The sequence below is a fragment of the Mercenaria mercenaria genome, chromosome 10, assembly GCF_021730395.1.
Source record: "Mercenaria mercenaria strain notata chromosome 10, MADL_Memer_1, whole genome shotgun sequence".
Taxonomy (NCBI): Eukaryota; Metazoa; Mollusca; class Bivalvia; order Venerida; family Veneridae; genus Mercenaria; species Mercenaria mercenaria.
Genome location: NC_069370.1, coordinates 52,318,856 through 52,342,708, shown reverse-complemented (window position 1 = coordinate 52,342,708; position 23,853 = coordinate 52,318,856). Strand labels below are relative to the sequence as shown.

General features: G+C 36.2%; 1 protein-coding gene across 1 annotated transcript in view; it reads left to right on the top strand.

Moving 5' to 3' along the window:
• The window catches only part of LOC123561565 (uncharacterized), a 49,995-nt gene that overhangs the window by 8,815 nt on the left and 17,327 nt on the right, over positions 1–23,853 (top strand). The window contains exons 4-10 of the mRNA XM_053516916.1: positions 2,496–2,561; positions 4,858–4,936; positions 6,401–6,439; positions 10,892–10,979; positions 14,642–14,758; positions 15,912–16,008; positions 19,093–19,166. Coding sequence (XP_053372891.1) covers positions 2,496–2,561; positions 4,858–4,936; positions 6,401–6,439; positions 10,892–10,979; positions 14,642–14,758; positions 15,912–16,008; positions 19,093–19,166 — 560 coding nt within the window. The remainder of the gene's footprint in view (positions 1–2,495; positions 2,562–4,857; positions 4,937–6,400; positions 6,440–10,891; positions 10,980–14,641; positions 14,759–15,911; positions 16,009–19,092; positions 19,167–23,853) is intronic.

Here is a 23,853-nt window from a genome sequence, read left to right as displayed (position 1 = left end):
TTTTCAACGAGGTTTTCAACGAAAACCTGAGTTATTAGATTGGGGTAGATGTTGGTCGGGCGGGCGGGCGGCGGCGGCGGTGGTGGCGGCGGCGGCGTCAAACTGGTGTTTCCTGTCAATAACTTTTGTTTCGGTAAAGATATTTGAATAAAACTTGGTATGTATGTAGCTTATATCAAGACAAAGGCTGGGATTGATTTTGGGGTTTCTGGGGTCAAGGTCAAGGTCACTGTTACTTAAAATAGAAAAAGGGTTTCCGGTCAATAACTTTTGTTTCGTAAAGATATTTGAATAAAACTTGGTACGTATGTAGCTTATATCAAGACAAAGGCTGGGATTGATTTTGGGGTTTCTGGGGTCAAGGTCAAGGTCATTGTTACTAAAAATAGGGTTAGGGTTAAGTTAGGGTTAGGGTTAGCATATCTTCTACATGCATGGAGGGATTTTGATGAAAGTTGGCACAATTGTTCACCATCATGAGACAGAGTGTCATGCTCAAGAACCAGGTCCCTAGGTCTAAGGTCAAGGTCACACTTAGAGGTCAAAGGATACAAGAATGAAAACTTTGTCCGGAGCATATCTTCTTCATGCATAGAGGGATTTTGATGTAACTTGGCACAATTATACACCATCATGAGACGAAGTGTCTTGCGCAGTTCCCTTCTTTAGAATTACTTCCCTTTGTTGTTACTATAAATAGCTTATATTGTAACTTTTTCATTACTAGACGTAGGGAAAAATCGAGACCACTTTTCTGTAGTACAACATGCATGTTACATCCAATTTTGAGGTGTATTTTGACCAATCTCTACCCGGTAAGGATTTCTGTGTGGACTTACAATTTTTTTTTTTTTTTTTTTTTTGTTTTTTTTTTTTAAAGATTAACTTCCCTTAGTTGTTACTATAAATAACTTATATTGTAACTTTTTTTTATAATTGATCGTTGGGAAAAACCAAGACCACTTTTCTGTGGTACAACATAGTTGTTACTTTCTAATTTTAGGTGTATTTTAAGGTATCTCTACCTGGTAGGGAGTTTTTTTGTGGACTTAGAAAAACAAAAGAATTACAATGATTACTAAACAACCACAAAATTAAAATTACATCTGCAAATACAGGTGCTAGAGTAAAGAAATTTGCTGTGACGGGCGTATATTGTGACATTCTGGCACTCTTGTTTATTCTTATGAAAAGTGTTGAAAACCTTGTTTCGTGGCATTGCCGCGTTTCTTGTTTGTACTTTGTATAATCAATACCCTATTCGTATGAAATATGGTATATATTGTCAAAATGAATTAGAGTTCGATTATTATCAAGATTTTCATACCTGATTATTATGTCACCCCCATAGGTTTGCCATCTGTCTGTCCATCCGCATTAAGCTTGTCAGGCTTTCACAGGTCAGATTTCAATGAAACTTCACAGGAGTGATCAGTACCAAGCCAAGTTGTGCTTTTTGCCGGCACATTCTGCTTCGTAGCACAAAATGACCACCAGAGCTCAAAATAGAAAAATCTTGTCCTGCTTTCACAGGTCAAACTGCTGACTGGATTTCGATGAAACTTCACAGAAGTTATCAGTACTAAGCCTAGTTGTGCATATCACCGGCATGTTCTGTTTTACTGCACAAAATGGCCACCAGAGCTAAAAATAGAAAAAATTTGTCTGGCTTTCACAGGTCAGACTGCTTGCTGGATTTCGAAGAAACGTCACAGGAGTGATCATTACCAAGCCTAGTTGTGCATATTGCCGACACGTTCTGCTTTGCTGCACAAAATGGCCCCCAGAGTTAAAAAATAGAAAAATTTTGTCTGGCTTTCACAGGTCAAACTGCTGGCCAGATTTCGACAAAACATCACAGGAATGATCAGTACCAAGTCTAGTTGTGCATATTTCCGACACGTTCTGCTTTGTTGTACAAAATGTTCACAAATCAATCTGCTGGACAGATTTCTATGAAATTTCACAGGAGTGATCAGTGCCAAGCCTAGTTGTGCATATTGAAGACACATACTGCTTTGCTCTCAAAATGGCTGCCAGAGCTAAAGGTATACATGGGGGGAGACATAATGTTTTTGTGACAAAAACACCTTCAAGTTGTTTTTTACATTAGGCCCCATTTTTGACTATATTTTATCCTCGCAAACATTTTCAGGGAGCATCATCGTCCTACAGTGTTATAAAATGTTGACACCAGTCTTGTTTCCTTCCTTTGCTTAATTTCGAAATAGTCAAATGCCCAGTCTACTCTGACAGTTCTTGTCTTTAATGATGCTGATATTGATGACATATATTCTATAAGAATTTTATTTGTATTACAAGTGAATTAAATGAATTTGTTTTTAAATGGCTCCTTTTGAATAATTAGATTAAGAAAATGTGAAATTTTGCAGTTTGAATTGGTTACATTCCCACAAAATTGTTCTTTAGCATTGATCTTTATATGAAACGTCAATATATAGACTCCAGTTCTCTTGTACCATTTTTTGTTGCAGATGTTCCTGTAGGTAAACAGACACCTTTCACAAAGAAAACTGATGACATATTTACGGCTACTTTAGGTTAGTTAGTGTTCTCTGGTATCTACTGACTTTCTGTTTCATGCTATGAAGTGAATTTGCTCATATTATCAGGACATGAATGTACCATGCCCAATGTAGAAGTTTTGGCCCTTAGAAAATTAACTGTGTTATACTGAGTATATATAAGTAATGGAAGGTTTGCAAGTTCAACTGTCTGCAGAACAAATGCAGATATTAAATTGAAACTTCACATATTTGCATTAGAGGTTCTAAAACTAGTTGATTGCATCAAGTCCCATAACTCTGACATGCATTTTGGTCAAATTATGTCCCCTTTTGAACATCTCCAGAACTAATGCAGATACTGGATTGAAACTCTATAGATATTTTAACATTTAGGGTAATATTTTCTTGCTTCTGGGACAGTAATTCGAATAGTCGAGCATGAGCTGTCTTATAGACAACTCTTGTTAAAAGTATGAAGTAACAGCTGCAAAAATATTACTGTCAACAGCATTTCAAGTCTGAAGAAAAAGTTGTAAGAAAACAGAAGTAAGTAGTTTATGATCTCAAAATAGTACACGCGACTTAAAATTATGACAACACTACACTCGAATACCCAATTAAGTCATTTTGGTATACATATATCATAAACACTAGAGTCAGGACGATTGGAACATTGATGATAAATTATTGATTATTATATTATTTAATATTTATTGTGTCTGCATTAACTGCACTGAGGAAATTGTAAAATACACTGCCAGATAGATGACACTGATGTTGAATGGGCAGTCTAGACCAACAAACATTTAGGGATTTTTCTAGAGTGGAGTAGCAGGGCGCGGCGCCCTGCCCATTTTTAGCGCCGCCCTTCTGCCCGAAATCGCCGCACTTTTGCCTTTCTTCAGCGCCCCATTTGCCCTTTTAGCACCACCCCTTTGGCCATTAAGTATTTCTAAACGAACTTCCCATCAATCATCTGTCAAAATACCATCCCAGATAATTGTCAACCGATACAAAGTTATGACACGCACCGACTATACACAGGTGCTGTGTATTTGCCCGAGGCATGTATGCAGTATCAGTATGCAGACAACGACCGACCGAATTGTAACAAACAACAATTAGATAGGTCAGCAATTAAAGCAAACTGCAAAACATATTAAAGAAGGAGAAAAAACATCTTAAAGTCTGCTGCTTATAAAATGCTGATTAATGGCCAGTAATTATTAGCGTGGCACCTTATGTCAATTTTGTTGTTCACAGTTTGATCTCAGTTGAAGATAACAGTCGATATTTAATTAGTATCACTGCCTATCAGAATATCTATGATTTTGTTATATTTATTTCATCAAAATATTATTAAATTTCTATAATATTAATTTTGTTTAAAAGAAAATAAACCACTCGATCTTTTACGGAACGTAACGGCAATCTCAGAATTTAGCGTAGACAGTCAGCGCATAGAGTAGTTTCCCTTTACCAAAATGGCGAAAATCGTAAACAAAGTTATTTTGTTAAATTTTTAGTTGGAAAGTTGTCTACACCTTTGTATAATATGCACCCACGATTCGGGGTTGTGGGGGGGGGGAGGGTGTCCAGGTTAAAAAAAAAAATGTGCATTTATACACGAGTATCAACGGAACGTTTTTTGAACAGTAATATAATGAATGTATTAATAATGACAGATTTGCACCAGAATTATTAAATTATTCAATAGTATCTTTATGGTATATTTCTAATCAAGAAAACTTTCCAAACAAAAATAATGTATGCAAACATAAAACAAACTGCATGTATTTATAAATGATAAGCATGTTATATAGACAAACAGGTATTAAATTAATTATGTTTTTCCTGTCATTCAGATTCATTTCAAATATTTCTGTTGTACCTTTCAATGTAGACATTACAACAAAAACCATGGAAATCTACCTTACGATTTTCGTAGACAAAGGTACGCAATGCGCAAAATGCACCCTGCCCCTTTTTACCAGCACCCTGCCCTTTTTAGAGGTCTAGAAAAATCCCTAAAACATTTTTCCATGGTAAAATTCCAAGTAATACATGAATATCAGTAAAAAATGGTTTAGTTCAGAAAATTTGATGTTCTTTGTATTGCTACTATTTTAACTGAAAAAAGTGTATGTAAACGGCGTATAATGAAAATAAGGTAGAATCACTTAGGTTACTACAGTGGAAGTGTGAAATGGAACAGCTATGTTATATCGCAGTGCATGTATAGGCGATTTTGCTATATGTTTAATATAGCAGTTGTTGCAGATTGTGTTATAATTATCATTTAGTTATATTATTCTTTTTATCTTTACAGCAGGAACAACTGCATTTAATTCTGAAGAATTTTTCTTTCATCTGAGTAAAAGTCAAGCAGATAGGATCAAAAATTCACTGTAAGTATCAAGGGAAAACCAACTTATTTACAATGTATGTTCAATTTAGACAACCTTTTTGTGAAATAGAGAAAATATATCTGTTTGAAAACGTCCCTGTCTTTGGAATCAACAAAGGAGAATCATTGAAGGATGATTTCAGGTCTTTGAGAATAAAAGCGGTCTGTTTTGCTATATAGGAAGTAGCTTACATTTTTGCTACAGTTTAGTTTCATTTGAGGCTAATGGTTCATGCTGAACTGCAAGTACAGATGGAGTGGCCATCATTCATGATCTGTTTCTGGCTCAACTATCTGAAGAATAGCTCAAGCTATTCTCATCTGAATGTTTTTGTCGGGGGGTTACACCTTAAAGTTGTTTTGTGTGCAAGTTAATATCTTAATACCATTGCATGTATTAGGTTGATATTTACACAAGGCCCGCTACTCATCAAACTTGCTGAAACAACCAAGTTAGGTAACTTTTGATTGAATTTTAATCAAATTTTAACCATTTTCAACTTAGAAGATTATGTCTCCAACATGTTAGGGGAGACATATCGCTTTAGTGCTGCCTGTCAGTCTGTCACAAAGTTTGTGTATGCAGCTTCTTCAACACCATAAGGATTATTATGCACCAAACATCACAAAAATGATTGTTGCCATGCAGTGTTGTGCATATATCTCTCCTATGCCTGTTTTGGATAATTTCAGAGGAGTTACGGCCCTTGGTTTGTCAAATCTTATGATGTTTTTGGCCACTTCTCTTATATTATTTGGCAGATTTTCAGCAAAACTTACACATGTCATGTCATAAGTGCCAAGCCTCATTATGCATATTGTGGAATCTGATCCCACAGAGTAATTTTCAGTGAAGTTATGGCCCTTGATTTGTTGTATTTTACCTTGCCCTGATACCACCAGAAGAAATTACGCTTCATTTCAGGGACACATTTCGATTGGGTTATGACCCTTGATTTATCGTATTTTACAGAGTTTATACTACTTTACTTCAAAGTTCACCAGAATCTTACGAGTTACCAGTATGAATTGTCAACATGTTCAAGTTAAATGATTTTCGTTGGACATATGACCTTTGATTTGTCCAATTTTATTATTTCTTTGCAACTTGCTATACCACTGGTTGGAATTCCACGAAATTTTACAGGAATGGTCATTGCCAAGCCTTATTGTGTATATATTGTTGGAATGTTAGGGTTCTAGCTTGGTTAACGCTTTTTTGAGCCACTAATTAAGCTGTATCTCAGGAACAACTGTATGCATTTGATTTAAACTTCCTACAATATTTATCATCCAATGTCAGGTCATTGACATTGGTGCTTCAAGGTCCTTTTGTATGATGTATTGATATAATAAAATATATCTACTATTATAACATAGGTTAAAAATGCAGATTTTACTCTGAACTGTTAGAGTTTAATGAGTTTTAACATGAATAAAATTCTTTATTATTTCTTTCATACAGGGACAGTACTGGGAAAAATGAAACCAAAGTGCAGCTTAGGTAAGATTTTAATGCAAGAATGTTTTTCTTGATTCTTGATATCAGCAAAGTACAGAAATATAATTTTGTTATAAATGTGACAAACAATTGTTAGATTTAGTTACATGAGTGCATGTTTTCTTGTGTATTCAAGAATTCCAGTTTCTGAACTTTGTCCAAGATAAGTTTTGCAAAATGTTTGCATCCATTGGGAAATGTGGGTGTGAATGAAAGATGTTTGGTTTTTGAAAAAAAAAGTGTAAGGTAGGGTGAAATAAATGTGCAAAGGGACACTTGTCTGTTTGACTCTTGTTACTGACAAATTGGCAGATTGATAGATGAAGGACATTATGGAGAAAATACACACAGTTTTCTTTTCTCTGTTTGTCTGTCTGTTCGTGCATCTATCTGTCCATTCATCACTCAAAAATGATGAATTTTGCCATTACTTCAAAAGTACAAGATTTTGTTATGAAACCTGGAACATGGATAGAGTGAATAAGCACCTTATTTTGTCCATTTGCGCATCCATTCATCCAATATAATTATATACCACTGTCTGTCACAGAAGGTAGATCTTGTAATAACTTAAATAGTACAATGGCTAAAAAAAGCTCACCTGAGCAATGCGTCAGCAACAATTGTGTTTAAAAGACATCTCCTCCAAAACCACTGAATGGATTTTGATGAAACTTGGCATGGATTTTCCTTAGATGTTCCTCTACCAAAGTTGTTCAGATGGTTTCACTTGGTTGTACATAGTACAAAGGCAGAGCTAAAAATAGAAAAAATATTTTTTAACAACATCTCATCCTAAACCCATGGTCCGATTTTGAAAAGAATCTAAAACAAATGGTCTTTACGTCACCCACTACAAGGATTGTTCAATTTATACCGATTCGTCAAAAAACATGGCCGCCAGGGGGCATGGTCACTTTTCGCTATAATTATGTATATAGTGGAAATTGAAAAAAAAAAATTGTGTAAAACTCCTGGCCAAATTTTAAAATAATTTTCTACAAATGGTCCTTGTGTGACCCTCTACCAAGATTGTTCAAATTATTCTGATTTGTCAAAAAACATGGTGGCCAGAGGGCGTGGTCACTTTCCCCTATGTGTGAAACTGCTAGCCGGATTTTAAAATAATTTGACACGAATGGTTTTTGTGTGACCCTCTACCAAAATTGTTCAAATTATTCAGATTCATCAAAAAACATGGCTGCCAGGAGGCATGGGCACTTTTCCCTTTATGTATAAAGTAGAATCTTAGAAAATCTTCTTGTATAAAACTGTTTGCCCAAGTTTAAAATAATTTCACACAAATTGTCCTTGTGTGACCTTCTACAAATGCTGTTCAGATTTTTTTTGATTCGTCAAAAAACATGGCTGCCAGGAGGCATGGGCACTTTTCTCTTTATGTATATAGTAGAATCTTAGAAAATCTTCTTGTATAAAACTTTTCATCAGCAATTTTTTTATACGACATCTCCAGAACCACTGAATGGATTTTAATGAAACTTAACACAAATGATCTCAATGTAGCTCTCTTTCAAAGTTGTTCAAATGGTTCCGGTTCATTGAACATGTTGGTCTTTTTGGTTAAAAATAGGTTTTCAGCTATCAGACTTTTAACAATCCTTTTCTCTAGAGCTGTGATATTTGGCATGTGATATAAGGGTTTGACTCTCTACTATACTTTTCGAAATCATTGCCCTAAGGTAAAAAAAAATGGCCATGCCCCTGTGTCTGACATGTACTTGCTATAAGCTTTTATATAAGAAACTTTTAAAAGGATTCTTCTCTGAATCAATAATAGCTAGAGTATTGATATTTGGCATGTGATATCAGATTTTTAATGTGTACCTTAATTGTTCAAGTTATTGCCCTAGGTTCAAAAATGTGTGTGACATGTACAGTGAAACACCGCTGGCTCGAGCATCGATGAATCGAGCACCCGGGCTCACTTGAGCAATTCATGTGGTCCTGGTCGATTTCCTTCTATTTCCTATGTGAAATTACCATGGCTGGGTCGAGCAGCGATAACTCAATTGCTCTAGCTTGACACCTGGTCCCTGTGTATTAATTTACTCTTTGTTGCTTCTAGCAAACTCGAGCAGAGGTCTAAAAAAAAAAATTTCATATCTTCGCGGACAGAATGTATCGGTTAATTTAAGATTTTCTTACGTCAAAGAATTGTTTGGTCTATTCCCTGACTATCTTAAATGTTTGTTTGTTGGTACATTTGATTTGGTACTGAGATTAATTATTAATGAAAGGTTGAAGAAAAGTTTTATTGATCAATTTCTGTTTGTTTTAGATTAAAGCAATTATGTTATTACTTATTACAGTAAACCTCACTTATAAGGAACTCGGATATAAGGAACACTCGGTTACAAGGATCAGTTTTCAATTCCCCGATCTAATTCCTTCTTTATTCAATGTAAAAATCCTCGGTTATAGGGAACTCGGTTATAAGGAACACTCGGTTATAAGGAACACTTTTTCCAGTCCCAAAGTATGAAATTCAATGGAAAACACCTCGATTATAGCGAACAGACATCATGGACATAAAGAATAAAAATAATTGAAAACCGGAAATAAACAGCAGAATCGCTGATGACGTCAGAGTAACGCCAGCACTTTCATGCGCTTTCATGTACATGGATAGACACAAATTAATTTATTTCTATGATATTCATGGATATGATTAAAAGAAAATATATAATAGCATCATTAACATTTACCAAATACTAGAAGATAGTAGGCTTATATTTACTTAAAATTATGTACTAGAGCTACATGTATTAGAGTATTTCATGTTAACAATAGTGAACGAAAATCAGTCACGGTCACGGTCATACTATCCTTAACAAATGTGCTAATTACGTGTGATTAACAATGGCAAACAATCCAGTTTACCAAATTTTCAATTGTAAAAAATAAAGCAGGTGCTAAAATGGACAGTAAGAAACTATAGGTATAATTTACACTTTGATCTGTATGTATGGCGCCGTTGTCTAGTCGCAATACACTGTATGTCAAAACACCCTACTTTTAATCTTAACGGGTAGTCTAATTTAACATTTTTGTAATAAAAATATGAACATTTATTTTATATTAGTATTGGTGCCTATTCACATAACATGCAGTCGAGCAAGGTAAGGGGGGTAACTGCAACTATAGTCATAATAGGCTCTCATAAAAAGAAATAGAAATGCCACAACAAGTAAACACAAATCGTCATTAGAGTACTTTGGCTTAGTTTAATGCCTTTTAACAGTCCAGCACAACATACGACTTACACCACAAGGAAAGGACGTACAATTGCACTTCTACTAAGTTTAGCGTCCGAATTGAAGTGAGTCTTTCAGCTTAGTAATGTGTTCGCTATACAATTGTGTCTTATACAACTTACAAGGATAGTTGCATACGATAGACTTATAAGACAATTTTAGAGCCAGCTTCCTTATAGCAGGTTAGTACACTTTCTACAGAACATAAGAGACATTACCATCATTGCATCTCAGAAGGACCTCGTACTGCTTGCCAATGCTTTTTACTCAAATCATGGTAAACTGAGATTTTTGATGGTCTCTCGTTGAATTGAGATGAGTCATTTTCAGACTTATTCAAAGTAGTTATCTGCTATACAAAGTTCATTATACAACCTGTTGACAAGGTACAGTTCCTTAGGATATAAGGATCTTGTTGTTGACTGAATTTAGTGAATTTTTAACTGAGCCAAATGTTCCTTATAAGCAGTTTATGACCTTTTGTACAAAGCATAATTATGTTCGTTATCTTCACGATGTTGGCCATAATGTTTGCGGTTCTCAAAAAGTCTTACTGGAAATTGAGCATTTGTGTCATCCTTACAACCTTGGGCTGTCGATGTCATGATTTTGGATGAAACTTATAAACACCTGAGCCTTTTAAAGTGCCTTTAGTCAATACATTGTTTATGAATGGTCATTAGATTTATTTAACTTGAAGTATGCGGTCTTTCAGTTTAGCATTTTACTGTCTAACAATCTTGTCTTATCACTTGATGGAATTCTGTAAAAATCTTTTTATACTGTTTGAATTGTACCTCAGTGTTAAAGCCTGTCGCCTTCTTGTTTAGACTGCAAGTTGATACACTACAAAAGTCAAAGATACCTTGTGACAACTTAAAGCTGTTGCTTGCACCTGTGTATGCATCGTTGCTTTATTAACAGTGTTTACTAAATCATGATGGATTTTACAATAAGACTTTGCCTTAAGTGTTTAGGTAACATTATTGCACGCTATGTCGCGCGCAAGACAATACGTAAGACAAAACGGTCAAGTACTTTACAATTCTTAACTCTGAACTACTCCTTCAACAGAGACTCTGTTAACTGAGTTTCACTAAAAGTTAGTCAGAGGTTTGTAAAGATGTTGGTTCATCTTCAGTACCAACTTAGACCCATTAGTGTTCACTTTTTATTTCAGATTCTGGAAGATTAATACCAAACGTGAAGAAGAGCAGATACGGTCTGGGTCTTTTCACGTGGTTGTAAACTTTCACGTTGTAGATAGTGTAAGTTGGGTAAAATAACAGTGCTCACCCTGAAAGTAACACCTTGTAGCAAATTGCTAAATTATACTGAGTACATCTAGAAACGCAACACTTGGGTCTTTTAACTGACGATGCCTTGCATTGGTAAATGCAAATGGTGGTTTTACACCGTATTAACTGTGTGCTTGTTCAAATGTGAATTTGGACCCTTGATATGATTAAAATATACATGTACAAGGAGATTATAAAGGAAAGTATGAAAAAATCAAGGGTAAAAACGTTTCTATATGTACTGAGCATATAAACTTAACGCAATGCTTTCCAGTCATCAAACAGCTGAAATGATCAAATTAGCTTACTCTTGGTTGAATTTAATCCAAATTATTGCCCTCTTTATACGCCCGTCTCTGAAAGAGCGGGGCGAATTATGTGAACACGCGTTGTGGGTGAGCATGTGGGCGATCAACGTCCAAACGCATGTCCGCTCTCTAAGTCAAACAGTTTTCATCCGATCTTCACCAAACCTGTTGACAATGTTTGTGGGCATAATATCTCGGCCAAGTTCGATAAGCAGCAAAATTGCTTTAGGCGCTCTTGAGTTATGGCCCTTGAATTACTCGAAATCTGCAAATTTAGCCTTGCCTGCTCTCTAAGTCGAACAGTATTTATTCAGTTTTCACCAAACTTGGGGACAATGTTTGTGGGCATAATATTTCGGCCAAGTTCAACAACCAGCCAAATCGTCCCATGCACTCTTGGATTATAGCCCTTTTTAGCTCACCTGTCACAGAGTGACAAGGTGAGCTTCTGTGATCGCGCAGCGTCCGTCGTCCGTCCGTGCGTAAACTTTTGCTTGTGACCACTCTAGAGGTCACATTTTTCATGGAGTATTTATGAAAATTGGTCAGAATATTCATCCTGATGATATCTAGGTCAAGTTCAAACTGGTTCACGTGCAGTCAAAAACTAGGTCAGTAGGTCTAAAAATAGAAAAACCTTGTGACCTCTCTAGAGGCCATATTTTTCATGGGATCTGTATGAAAGTTGGTCTGAATGTTCATCTTCATGATATCTAGGTCAAGTTCAAAACTGGATCACGTGCTTCAAAAATTAGGTCATTAGGTCTAAAAATAGAAAAACCTTGTGACCTTTCTAGAGGCCATACTTTTGAATGGATCTTCATGAAAATTGGTCAGTATGTTCATCTTGATGATATCTAGGTCAAGTTTGAAACTGGGGTACATGCCTTCAATAACTAGGTCAGTAGGTCAAATAACAAAAAAACCTTGTGACCTCTCTAGAGGCCATATTTTTCGTGGGATCTGTATGAAAGTTTGTCTGAATGTTCATCTTGATGATATCTAGGTCAAGTGCGACACTGGGTCAACTGTGTTAAAAACTAGGTCAGTAGGTCTAAAAATAGAAAACCCTGTGACCTCTCTAGAGGCCATATTTTTCACAAGATCTTCATGAAAATTGGTCAGAATGTTCACCTTGATGATATCTAGGTCAAGTTTGAAACTGGGTCACGTGCCATCAAAAACTAGGTCAGTAGGTCAAATAATAGAAAAACCATGTGACCTCTCTAGAGGTCATATTTTTCATGGGATCTGTATGAAAGTTGGTCTGAATGTTCATCTTGATGATATCTAGGTCAAGTTCGAAACTGGGTTAGCTGCGGTCAAAAACTAGGTCATTAGGTCTAAAAATAGAAAAACCTTGTGACCTCTCTAGAGGCCATACTTTTGAATGGATCTTCATGAAAATTGATCAGAATGTTCGTCATGATGATATCTAGGTCAAGTTTGAAACTGGGTCACGTGCCTTCAATAACTAGGTCAGTAGGTCAAATAATGAAAAAACCTTGTGACCTCTCTAAAGGCCATACTTTTCATGGGATCTGTATGAAAGTTGTTCATCTTGATGATATCTAGGTCAGGTTCAAAACTGGGTCACATTAGCTCAAAAACTAGGTCACTATGTCAAATAATAGAAAAAAACAACATCATACTCAGTTCAAAACTGGGTCATGTTGGAACAGGTGAGTGATTCAGGACCATCATGGTCCTCTTGTTTATATATATTTTTTATAGGCCAAGTTTGATGACAAGCGTATTTTGTGACAGTCTGCCAGTCTTGTTAGCTATTTCTTTTGGAATTCTAAAACTTTTGCAGCATAAATCTAGTTACATTTGAAGATATGGATCACAGATTTACTTTCCATATTAATCATTTACTCAGATACAGTGTATAAACATGCTTTCACAAACAGATTCATGTATGTATAAAATTCCGTATGTGGCAAGCTTATACATTCTGCTATTTGGTAAGATAGTTCTTCAAATTTTTATCTGCAAAGAAATGGCATTTTAAGTAAAAATTGTCTATGCAAATTAGTAATACACTAAGAGACTTTTTAGCTTGACTATGTATGTAGAGCTATCCTACTCAACCTGGCATCGGCATCCTTCCGCATCCCCACTTTAGTTAAAGTTTTGATGCACTTTCTCTTTATCTTTGTTATTACTCAATGGATTTGCTTTAAACTTAAAATATTTGTTCCTCATCATCACCCACATCATATGGCACATGGGTCATAACTCTTGCACCAATATTTCATGAATTATCCCCCCTTTTTACTTAGAATTTCAGGTTAAAGTTTTGGTGCACTTTCTCTTTATATCAGTTATTACTAAATGGATTTGATTCAAACTTAAAATAGTTGTTCCACATCATCACCCACATCATATGACATAAGGTCCATAACTCTTGCACCAATTTTTCAGGAATTATGCCCCCTTTTTACTTAGAATTTTATTTTGATTTTGCTGCATTTTCACTATATCACTGTTATTTCAGAAGGGATTTGGTTCAAACATAAAATAATTGTTCATCATCACCCCTACATCATTTGACACAAGGGTCATAACTGTGACCATGTATTTTATGAATTATCCCCCTTTTAACTTAATTTCAGGTTAAAGTTTTATGCACTTTCACTCTATCTATGTTATTACCTAACAGATTCTATTCAAACTTTAAACAGTTGTACCACATCATCATCCACATCATATGATGCAAGGGTATAACTCTTACACCAATATTTTTTTTTTTTAATTATACCCCTTTTTGCTTAAAATTTCAGGTTAAACTGATGCACTTCCACTTTATCTGTGTTATTACCAAATGGATTTGACTCAAACTTAGAATAGTTGTACTACATCATCACACACATCATATGATGCAAGGGCCGTGACTCCTGCTCCAATATTTCATGAAATATGCCCCTTTTTACTGAGAATTTCAGGTTAATTGTGGTGCACTTTCACTATATCTTTGGCATTTCTTAATGCATTTTATTAAAACTTAAATTAGTTTTTCCAAATCATCATCAGTACTTGAAGGTGGGGATCGAAATAATTATCTAGCTCTTTGGTAACGTTTTTGTGGTAACTCATTAGAGCCTCGTTATTGTTGAGCCAGATATTTCCATCTGCACATTCAACCAGTGGAAGATGCATATATTCTGATACTGTTCTTTTATTTCGTAGTTTTATGCAACCACGAATTTCATGAAAATTAATCCATCACAAGTATTTATGGTTTCAGTTTGTCTTGAAAATATGCTAATCTGGAGACCAGACCTGTCAAAAATATGAGATTAGATTTGCATTTTCTTTCAGGGAAAGATGGTTTTTGATATTGACAAAGAACAGAAGAAGCAGGAGCCTGTTGACATAACAGCTTATTTACACTTAAATTCCAGGAATAGAGTAAGAGTTGCCCACATTATGAAAGACGTAAGTTTCCCTTGCAAAAATTATAAAATTGAGTCGCGCCATGAGATAACCAACATAGTGTGTTTGCGACCAGCATGGATCCAGAAAACCCTGCGCATCTGCACAGTCTGGTCAGGATCCATGCTGTTTGCAAACAGTTTCTCTGTTTGTAATGGGCTTTGAAAGTGAACAGTATGGATCCTGACCAGATTGCGCAAATGCTGGTTGCAAAGTCACTATGTTGGTTTTCTCATGGCGCAGCTCAGTTATCTTTCCTGATAATTTAGAAGGTATGAATTAGTGTAAATTAGTTGTCAGTTCCGGAACTTTTACATCTGCATGTAAATATTTCTCGTCTGAACCCATTTGGTGGAAGTTGATGTTTCTTTGATGGTCATCTTTTGAATTTGACAAGTGGATTCAGAAATCAATAGCCACATAGAATAAAAATCAATTTATTATATAGGTCAGACATTTCAACTCTTTAACTAGTCTTTTTTCAAGGTAAAGAATGTATAAAAAATATCAATGTATAGAAAATTGGGAGTAAGTTTCGCTCACATGATATATTTCTGAAAAATATGATAGTTAATATATTCATCCTATCAACTCGTTAGCCTTAAGCATGTTAAGTGGCGGTAAGTGTTTCTGTCTTTGCAACCAGTGCATGCCAAGATCAGCCCACACATCTAATCCTGGTCTGCACTGTTAGCGATTTTGTCAATAAATTTTCAGTCAACAACACCCCTTTGAATAATAAGTGGTACTGCCCAAATTGAATGATGGACAAGTTCATTTTAGAAATTTGGATGGGTAAAGTTTGAAAAGAAGTACTACATTTAAGAAATATTATAATTCATAGCAAAAGAGTGTTTTAACACTATTTGTGCACGATGGGTGGTTTTATGTCGGTCATAATAATTTCACGTGGGTGCAGCCTGATTGAAATTATTTATATGATGTATTACTGCCAGAGTGTATGAATAGTGTTAAAACACAGTTTTGTTATAAATTATTTTGATTCTAGAAGCGCTTTTTCTTTGTCGGAACAAAAATATGTACGTCACCACATGTTAATCTGATGTCATCCTAGCGTAAGAATGTTTTAAGAAAGAAAAGTATATTAGAATGTACAATATCAAACATCAAAAAAGCTTTTCATGTTTTTTACCAGGCATTTCATTGTGCTTGTGAATTGGTACAGAAGAGAACTGTAGATGAGTTGGTAGATGTGATGACTGTTGCTTCACCACAACATACAGAAGACATGAGTAAGTTTTCTTCTATATCGAGCAGTATTGAAATAATTTTCATAGCATTTTGAAATTTTTTGACAAGAATCTCTGACTTGAGTTATCTTCCCCCCCCCCCCCCCCCCCCCCCCACCCCACCCAGATACGTATTTCATAAGTAAATAAGTAAGTTATTCTAAACTAGTTTTGTGGTGACTATAGCTTTATGCCTCATACCTCCGTCTACCTCATTAAGGTCAGGGTAATATTTTAGCAAAATTATGCCCCTTTTTCAACTTAAAAAAGAGTTTGTTAAGTCTTTTGTATGTTGGAAGAACTTCAAATAGTCCAGTATGCTGTCATCATGTCATTCATATCTCAGAAAGTATTTGATCAAGAGTCATCAGACTTCACAGGATTGTTATTCAGCATGGGAACCAGTGCACCTGGCCTTTTTATTTGGATCTCACACAGTCAGACCAGAGTTATGGTCCTTGACTCAGTCAAAAATAAGCATAAAAAGGGCATAAGTTTGTTTTGCATGTATTTCAAAAAAAGTATTTGACCCAGTATTATAAAACATTGCAGGAATATTATTTAGCATGCATCTGGAGTTTTGTTTGAGATATCAGTCGGACTAAAGTTATGGCCCTTAAGTTTAAAAAAAATGTGCATAAAAAGGCATGAAAGTTGGGTTGCACATACCTCAAAAAGTATATGACTTAGGATCATGAAACATCATAGGAATATTATTCAGCATGTAAAGTTGTGCACATGGGATTTTGCTTTGGATTTGTTTAGTTAGAGCAGAGTTATGATCCTTGATTGTATAAAATATGCATAAATGGGATACAAGTTTGTGTCAGATGTATTTCAAAAAATATTGTTTAGCTCAGTTTGGTGAGCGTTGGTGTAAGGATTGTGGGGTCGTGAGTTCGTTCTCCGTGACTATTTGGTAAAAAACATTTTGTCTAAAATGATTTGTCCTCAACCTCTGATTCATGTGGGGAAGTTAGCAGTTACTTGCAGAGAACAGGTTTGTAATGGTACAGAATCCAAGAACACTGGTAAGGTTAACTGCCTGTCGTTACATGACTAAAGTACTGTTGAAAATGGTGTTAAGCCCAAAACAAACAAAAAGTATTTGACTTAAGAGTCATAAAACAGTTACGTACCTGTGTTCTGTTTGGGATTTCAGTCAGTCAGATTGGAGTTATGGTCCTTGATTTAGTGAAAAATACACTAAAAGTGCTTGTGCTGCATAAAGAAATTCTCGCAAGAGTCATGAAATCATGAAAGAATATTATCCAGCATGTGAATTTGTGCACCTGAGTTATGACCCTTGATTTAGTACAAATATAAGTTTATGCTGCATGTACAGTTGACATCGTACTTGCGACCACCTCTATTAAGCAATTTTTGTATTAAACGACCAGTCAAAATCCTTCCCGAACGTTTTTAGTATATCAATTCATTCCATTAAACGACTTTTTATACGCCCAAAGGGACGTATTATGTTATGACACTGGTCTCCGTCTGTCCGTCCGTCCGTCTGTCTGTTAGCAATTTTGTGTCCGCTCTGTAACTCTTGAACCCCTTGAAGGATTTCAAGGAAACTTTACACAAATGTTCACCACACAGAGACGATGTGCAGAGGGCATGTTTTGGATGTCTCGCTTCAAGGTCAAGGTCACACTTAGGGGTCAAAAGTCGTATCAGTTTGTTTCGTGTCCGCTCTGTAACTCTTGAACCCCTTGAAGGATTTCAAAGAAACTTGACACAAATGTTCACCACACCAAGACGACGTGCAGAGCGCATGTTCCGGATGACTTGCTTCAAGGTCAAGGTCACACTTAGGGGTCAAAAGTCATATCAGTTTGTTTCATGTCCGCTCTGTAACTCTTGAACTGCTGGAAGGATTTCAAAGAAACTTGGCAGAAATGTTCACCACATTGTAACAATGTGCAGAGCGCATGCTCCGTATGACTCGCTTCAAGGTCAAGGTCACACTTAAGGGTCAAAGGTCATATATGACTTTGCTTTGTGTATATTGCTCTGCATTGCAGTGCTCTTGTTTTTATTTGGCAGATCTCTTTTTTGTATTTACAATAATTTTTTTTTTGAATTACTTCCCTTTTATGTTACTATAAATAGCTTATTTTGAAACTTCTTATTATTGGCCGTAGGGAAAAACCGAGACCACTTTTCTGTGGTACAACATGGATAGTACCTCTAATTTTAAGGTGTATTTTTACATACCTGTACATGATAAGGATTTTTTGTAGACTTTGAATAATTTTTTTGTGGACTTAGTCTCTTAGATTTGTTTTTTGAAGTTTTCCTTTTGTTGTTCCAGTCCTTTGGGGCTACAACAGTCAAGTTCTTAAAATTTTGCTCCCATCCTATGGTGTAAGCCTTCGGGCGTATATTGCCCAGCTTGGCGGCGCTCTTGTTTATTAAGTGACCAGCAGTCCCGACAGGTAATATATTCAACAAAAGTATCCATTAAGCGACCAGGTACCAAAATTCTACCGGGCATTTCTTCATTGGTGTAATTAGCATGTATGTTTTGTGCGTGACTGAATGCAATTAACCTTTGTATCAGTTAAACTGACAAACAATCTAGCCCTAATTTTTACGGTTTGTGGACATGGAAAAGTGTTCACGATGTTAAAACAGATTTTGAAACCATATAATCTATGTTCATAATAAATACAGTTGCATTAACAGTTAAAAATAACTTTCCTTTTCATCTGACTGAAATTCATTAAGAGACCATTCCATTAAGAGACCACTTCTTAGCAGTCCTTTGGGTGGTCTCTTAATACAATGCCGACTGTATGTCAAAATGTACTTTACCTAAAGGATTGTTTTATAGCCTATGAAGTGTTGCTCTGGGTGTTCTCTTTGAGATTTTACTCAGCTAGGTCAGAGTTATGGCCCTTCACTAAGTGAAAAATATACATAAAGTTCTAAAAAGTTTATGTTGCAAACATCTTAAAAATATTAAAACTTGAGTTATAAAACCATGTACAATGACAAGAGTGGGGGTGGGGGCAGGAGTGCACATGTGTATATGGGCACACATCTAGTTTTAATTAATACTTTTATTATATTTTTCAGTCAAGGAGAAATTTAAAGGAGACGATGACTGTGAGGTAGCAACTACAAATATAAAGGCCAGCTTGATATGTCCAGTAAGTGTTGATTTGGTTTTTGTGTCTCTTTTTTAGCTCACCTGTCACAAAGTGACAAGGTGAGCTTTTGTGATCGCGCGGTGTCCGTCGTGCGTCAGTGCGTCCGTGCGTCCGTAAACTTTTGCTTGTGACCACTCTAGAGGTCACATTTTTCATGGGATCTTTATGAAAGTTGGTCAGAATGTTCATCTAGATGATATCTAGGTCAAGTTCGAAACTGGGTCACGTGCCATCAAAAACTAGGTCAGTAGGTCTAAAAATAGAAAAACCTTGTGACCTCTCTAGAGGCCATATATTTCACAAGATCTTCATGAAAATTGGTCAGAATGTTCACCTTGATGATATCTAGGTCAAGTTCGAAACTGGGTCACGTGGGATCAAAAACTAGGTCAGTAGATCTAAAAATAGAAAAACCTTGTGACCTCTCTAGAGGCCATATTTTTCATGAGATCTTCATGAATATTGGTCAGAATGTTTATCTTGATGATATCTAGGTCAAGTTCGAAACTGGGTCACGTAGGGTCAAAAACTAGGTCATTAGGTCTAAAAATAGAAAAACCTTGTGACCTCTCTAGAGGCCATATTTCTCAATGCATCTTCATGAAAATTGGTCAGAATGTTCATCTTGATGATATCTAGGTCAAGTTTGAAACTGGGTCACGTGGGGTTAAAAACTAGGTCAGTAGATCTAAAAATAGAAAAACCTTGTGACCTCTCTAGAGGCCATATTTTTCATGAGATCTTCATTAATATTGGTCAGAATGTTCACCTTGATGATATCTAGGTCAAGTTCGAAACTGGGTCACGTGGGGTCAAAAACTAGGTCACTAGGTCTAAAAATAGAAAAACCTTGTGACCTCTCTAGAGGCCAAATATTTCACAAGATCTTCATGAAAATTGGTCAGAATGTTCATCTTGATGATATCTAGGTCAAGTTCGAAACTGGGTCACGTAGGGTCAAAAACTAGGTCATTAGGTCTAAAAATAGAAAAACCTTGTGACCTCTCTAGAGGCCATATTTCTCAATGCATCTTCATGAAAATTGGTCAGAATGTTCATCTTGATTATATCTAGGTCAAGTTCGAAACTGGGTCACGTGGGGTTAAAAACTAGGTGAGTAGATCTAAAAATAGAAAAACCTTGTGACCTCTCTAGAGGCCATATTTTTCATGAGATCTTCATGAATATTGGTCAGAATGTTCACCTTGATGATATCTAGGTCAAGTTCGAAACTGGGTCATGTGGGGTCAAAAACTAGGTCAGTAGATCTAAAAATAGAAAAACCTTGTGACCTCTCTAGTGGCCATATTTCTCAATGGATCTTCATGAAAGTTGGTCAGAATGTTCACCTTGATGATATCTAGGTCGAGTTCGAAACTGGGTCATGTGCGGTCTAAAACTAGGTCAGTAGGTCTAAAAATAGGAAAACCTTGTGACCTCTCTAGAGGCGATATTTTTCAATGGATCTTCATGAAAATTGGTCAGAATGTTTACCTTGAAGATATCTAGGTCAAGTTCGAAACTGGGTCACGTGGGGTTAAAAACTAGGTCAGTAGATCTAAAAATAGAAAAACCTTGTGACCTCTCAAGAGGCCATATTTTTCATGAGATCTTCATGAATATTGGTCAGAATGTTCATCTTGATGATATCTAAGTCAGATACAAAACTGGGTCACGTGGGGTCAAAAACTAGGTCAGTAGGTCTAAAATAGAAAAAACCTTGTGACCTCTCTAGAGGCCGTATTTCTCAATGGATCTTCATGAAAATTGGTGAGAATGTTCACCTTGATGATATCTAGGTCAGGTTCGTAACTGGGTCATGTGCGGTCAAAAACTAGGTCAGTAGGTCGAAAAGTAGAAAAACCTTGTGACCTCTCTAGAGGCCATATTTTTCACGAGATCTTCATGAAAATTGGTGAGAATGTTCACCTTGATGATATCTAGGTCAAGTTTAAAAGTGGGTCACGTGCCTTCAAAAACTTGGTCATTAGGTCAAATAATAGAAAAACCTTGTGACCTCTCTAGAGGCCATGTTTTTCAATGGATCTTCATGAAAATTGGTCAGAATTTTTTATCTTGATGATATCTAGGTCACATGTGCTCAAAAACTAGGTCACTATGTCAAATAATAGAAATAAGGATGTCATACTCAGTTGAACACTGGGTCATGTGGAGATAGGTGAGCGATTCAGGACCATCATGGTCCTCTTGTTTTTTTTGCTGGCCTGAGCACGAAGTACTCAAGGTGAGCTATAGTGATAACGCTGTCTCCACAGTGCACTCCTTTGGCCGTTTTGGGGTCGAATATGGCCCCCATGCCCCGCATTTAATAATAATTTTTCATCCTCTTTCTCAGAAGAAAATTCCCCTGACACAACTAAATATGAACTCTCTTTCAAGTTATATTATAATGCTTCTAAAGGTTAGTGCTGCAATATCATAGTTACATTTTTATAGCTAAAAATTTCCCCTTTTTGTCAATAAACAACAAAAAATCCCCTTCCTGAGGGTATGGGTACCTGTCCCCAAAAGTTACTTAGTGCCTTGCTCTGTCACTGTCATCGTCCATCATTAAATCTTCTGCTGTATAGATCTTATTTTGGCCCAATTTTAATGAAACTGAAAGAATGGGTGCCATAATAAGATGTAGGACAATACCTATATTGAATCATTTGTGGTTGAAAAGTAGATTACTGAAAACCTTGTTAACACTTTATACCATTGAATCCTGGTCAGATTGTTTTTTTTATGGAATCCATGTGAAGTTTTAGGAAAGTCTTGTTTACAGTCTAGAGGACATATTTTCTACAAGGTATTTATGAATCTTAGTCAGAATTAGGCGAAGTTAGAAACTGGTTCAACTAGGGCCAGAAAGTAGGTCACTAGATCCAGTCAAACTTTGTTAGTATTCAGAGGAGAGCTTTTGTGATCACCCTGTGTCTGTCCATTCTCAACAATTTGACTTTTGACACTCTAGAGGTCACAGTTTTGGCCCAGTTTTAATGAAACTTGCTCAGAATATTAACCTCAGTAAAATTGTGGATGAGTTTGATATGAGGTCATCTTGGGTCAAAACCTAGGTCATCAGGTCAAATCAAAGGAAAAGCTAGTTAATGCTGTAGAGGCCACATTTATGATAATATTTCTATGAAACTTGGTCAGAATGCTAATCTTGATGACCTTTAGGTCAGGCTAAAATGTGGGTCAAAAACTAGAGAAACCCTAGAGACCACATTGATGATACATCTTCATGGAACTTTGCCAGAATGTTAACCTTGATGATATTTAGGTTAGCTTTAAATCTGCGTCATGTGGGGTAAAAAAGTAAGCAACCAGGTCAAATCAAAGGAAAAGCTTGTTAGCACTCTAGAGGTCACATTTATGACTAAATCTTCATGAAAATTTGTCAATGTTAATTCTGATGATCTTCATGTGGAGTTGGAATCTTGGTCATGTGGAATAAAAAATTATGTCACCAGGTCAAATCAAAAGAAAAGCTAGTTAACACACTAGAGACCACATTTATGACCATATCTTAATGAAATTTGGTCAGAATGTTAATCTTTATGATCTTAAAGTCAAGATTTAATGTTGGTCAGGTGGGTTCATAAACTAGGTTAACAGGTCAAATCAAAGGTAAGGCTTAACAATCTAGAGGCCACATTAATGATTATCTTCCTGAAACTTGGTCAGAATGTTAATTTTTATGATCTTTAGGTCAAATTCGAATGTGGTTCATTTGGGATCAAAAACTAGGTCAAATCAAATGAAAAGTCAGTTAACACTCTAGAGGCCACATTTATGACCATATGTTAATGAAACTTGGTCAGAATGTTAATTTTGATGATCTTTAGGTCAAGTTGTAATCTTGGTCAGGTGGGATCAAAAACTAGGTCACCAGTTCAAATCAGTGGTAAAGCTTGTTAGGCCTAACACTCTAGAGACCCAACTTCAAGTTTAAAACTCATGAGAATTGATCAGAATATATGTCTTAATGACTTCTAGGTCAGGATTGAATCTGGGTCATGTGGGGTCAAAAACTAGGACACCAGTTCAAATCAAAGGAAAAGCATGTTGACACTCTAGGGGCCACATTTATGACCTTATATTCACCGTACGTGATCAGAATGTTATTCCTGATGATCTTTAGGTCAGGTTTGAATCTGGGTCATGTGGGATCAAAAACTTGGTCTTTGGGTGAAATTAAAGGAAAAGGTTGTTAACTCTTTAGAGTCCACATTCATGACCATATATATATATATATATATTTTTTTTTTTGTTGGGTTTAACGTCGCACCGACACAATTATAGGTCATATGGCGACTTTCCAGCTTAGATGGTGGAGGAAGACCCCAGGTGCCCCTCTGTGCATTATTTCATCACAAGCAGGCACCTGGGTAGAACCACCGCCACCGACCTTCAGTAAGCCAGCTGGATGGCTTCCTCACATGAAGAATTCAACGCCCCGAATGAGGCTCGAACCCACATCGATGAGGGACAAGTGATTTGAAGTCAGCGACCTTAACCTCTCGGCCACGAAGGCCCCCTGACCATATCTTCATGAACCTTAAATTTTAATACGGGTTATGTGGGGTCAAAAACTAGGTCATATGCTGAAATCACAAGAATAGCTTGTTAACAGTCTAGAGGTCACATTTATAATCCTATCTTCATGAAACTTGGTCAA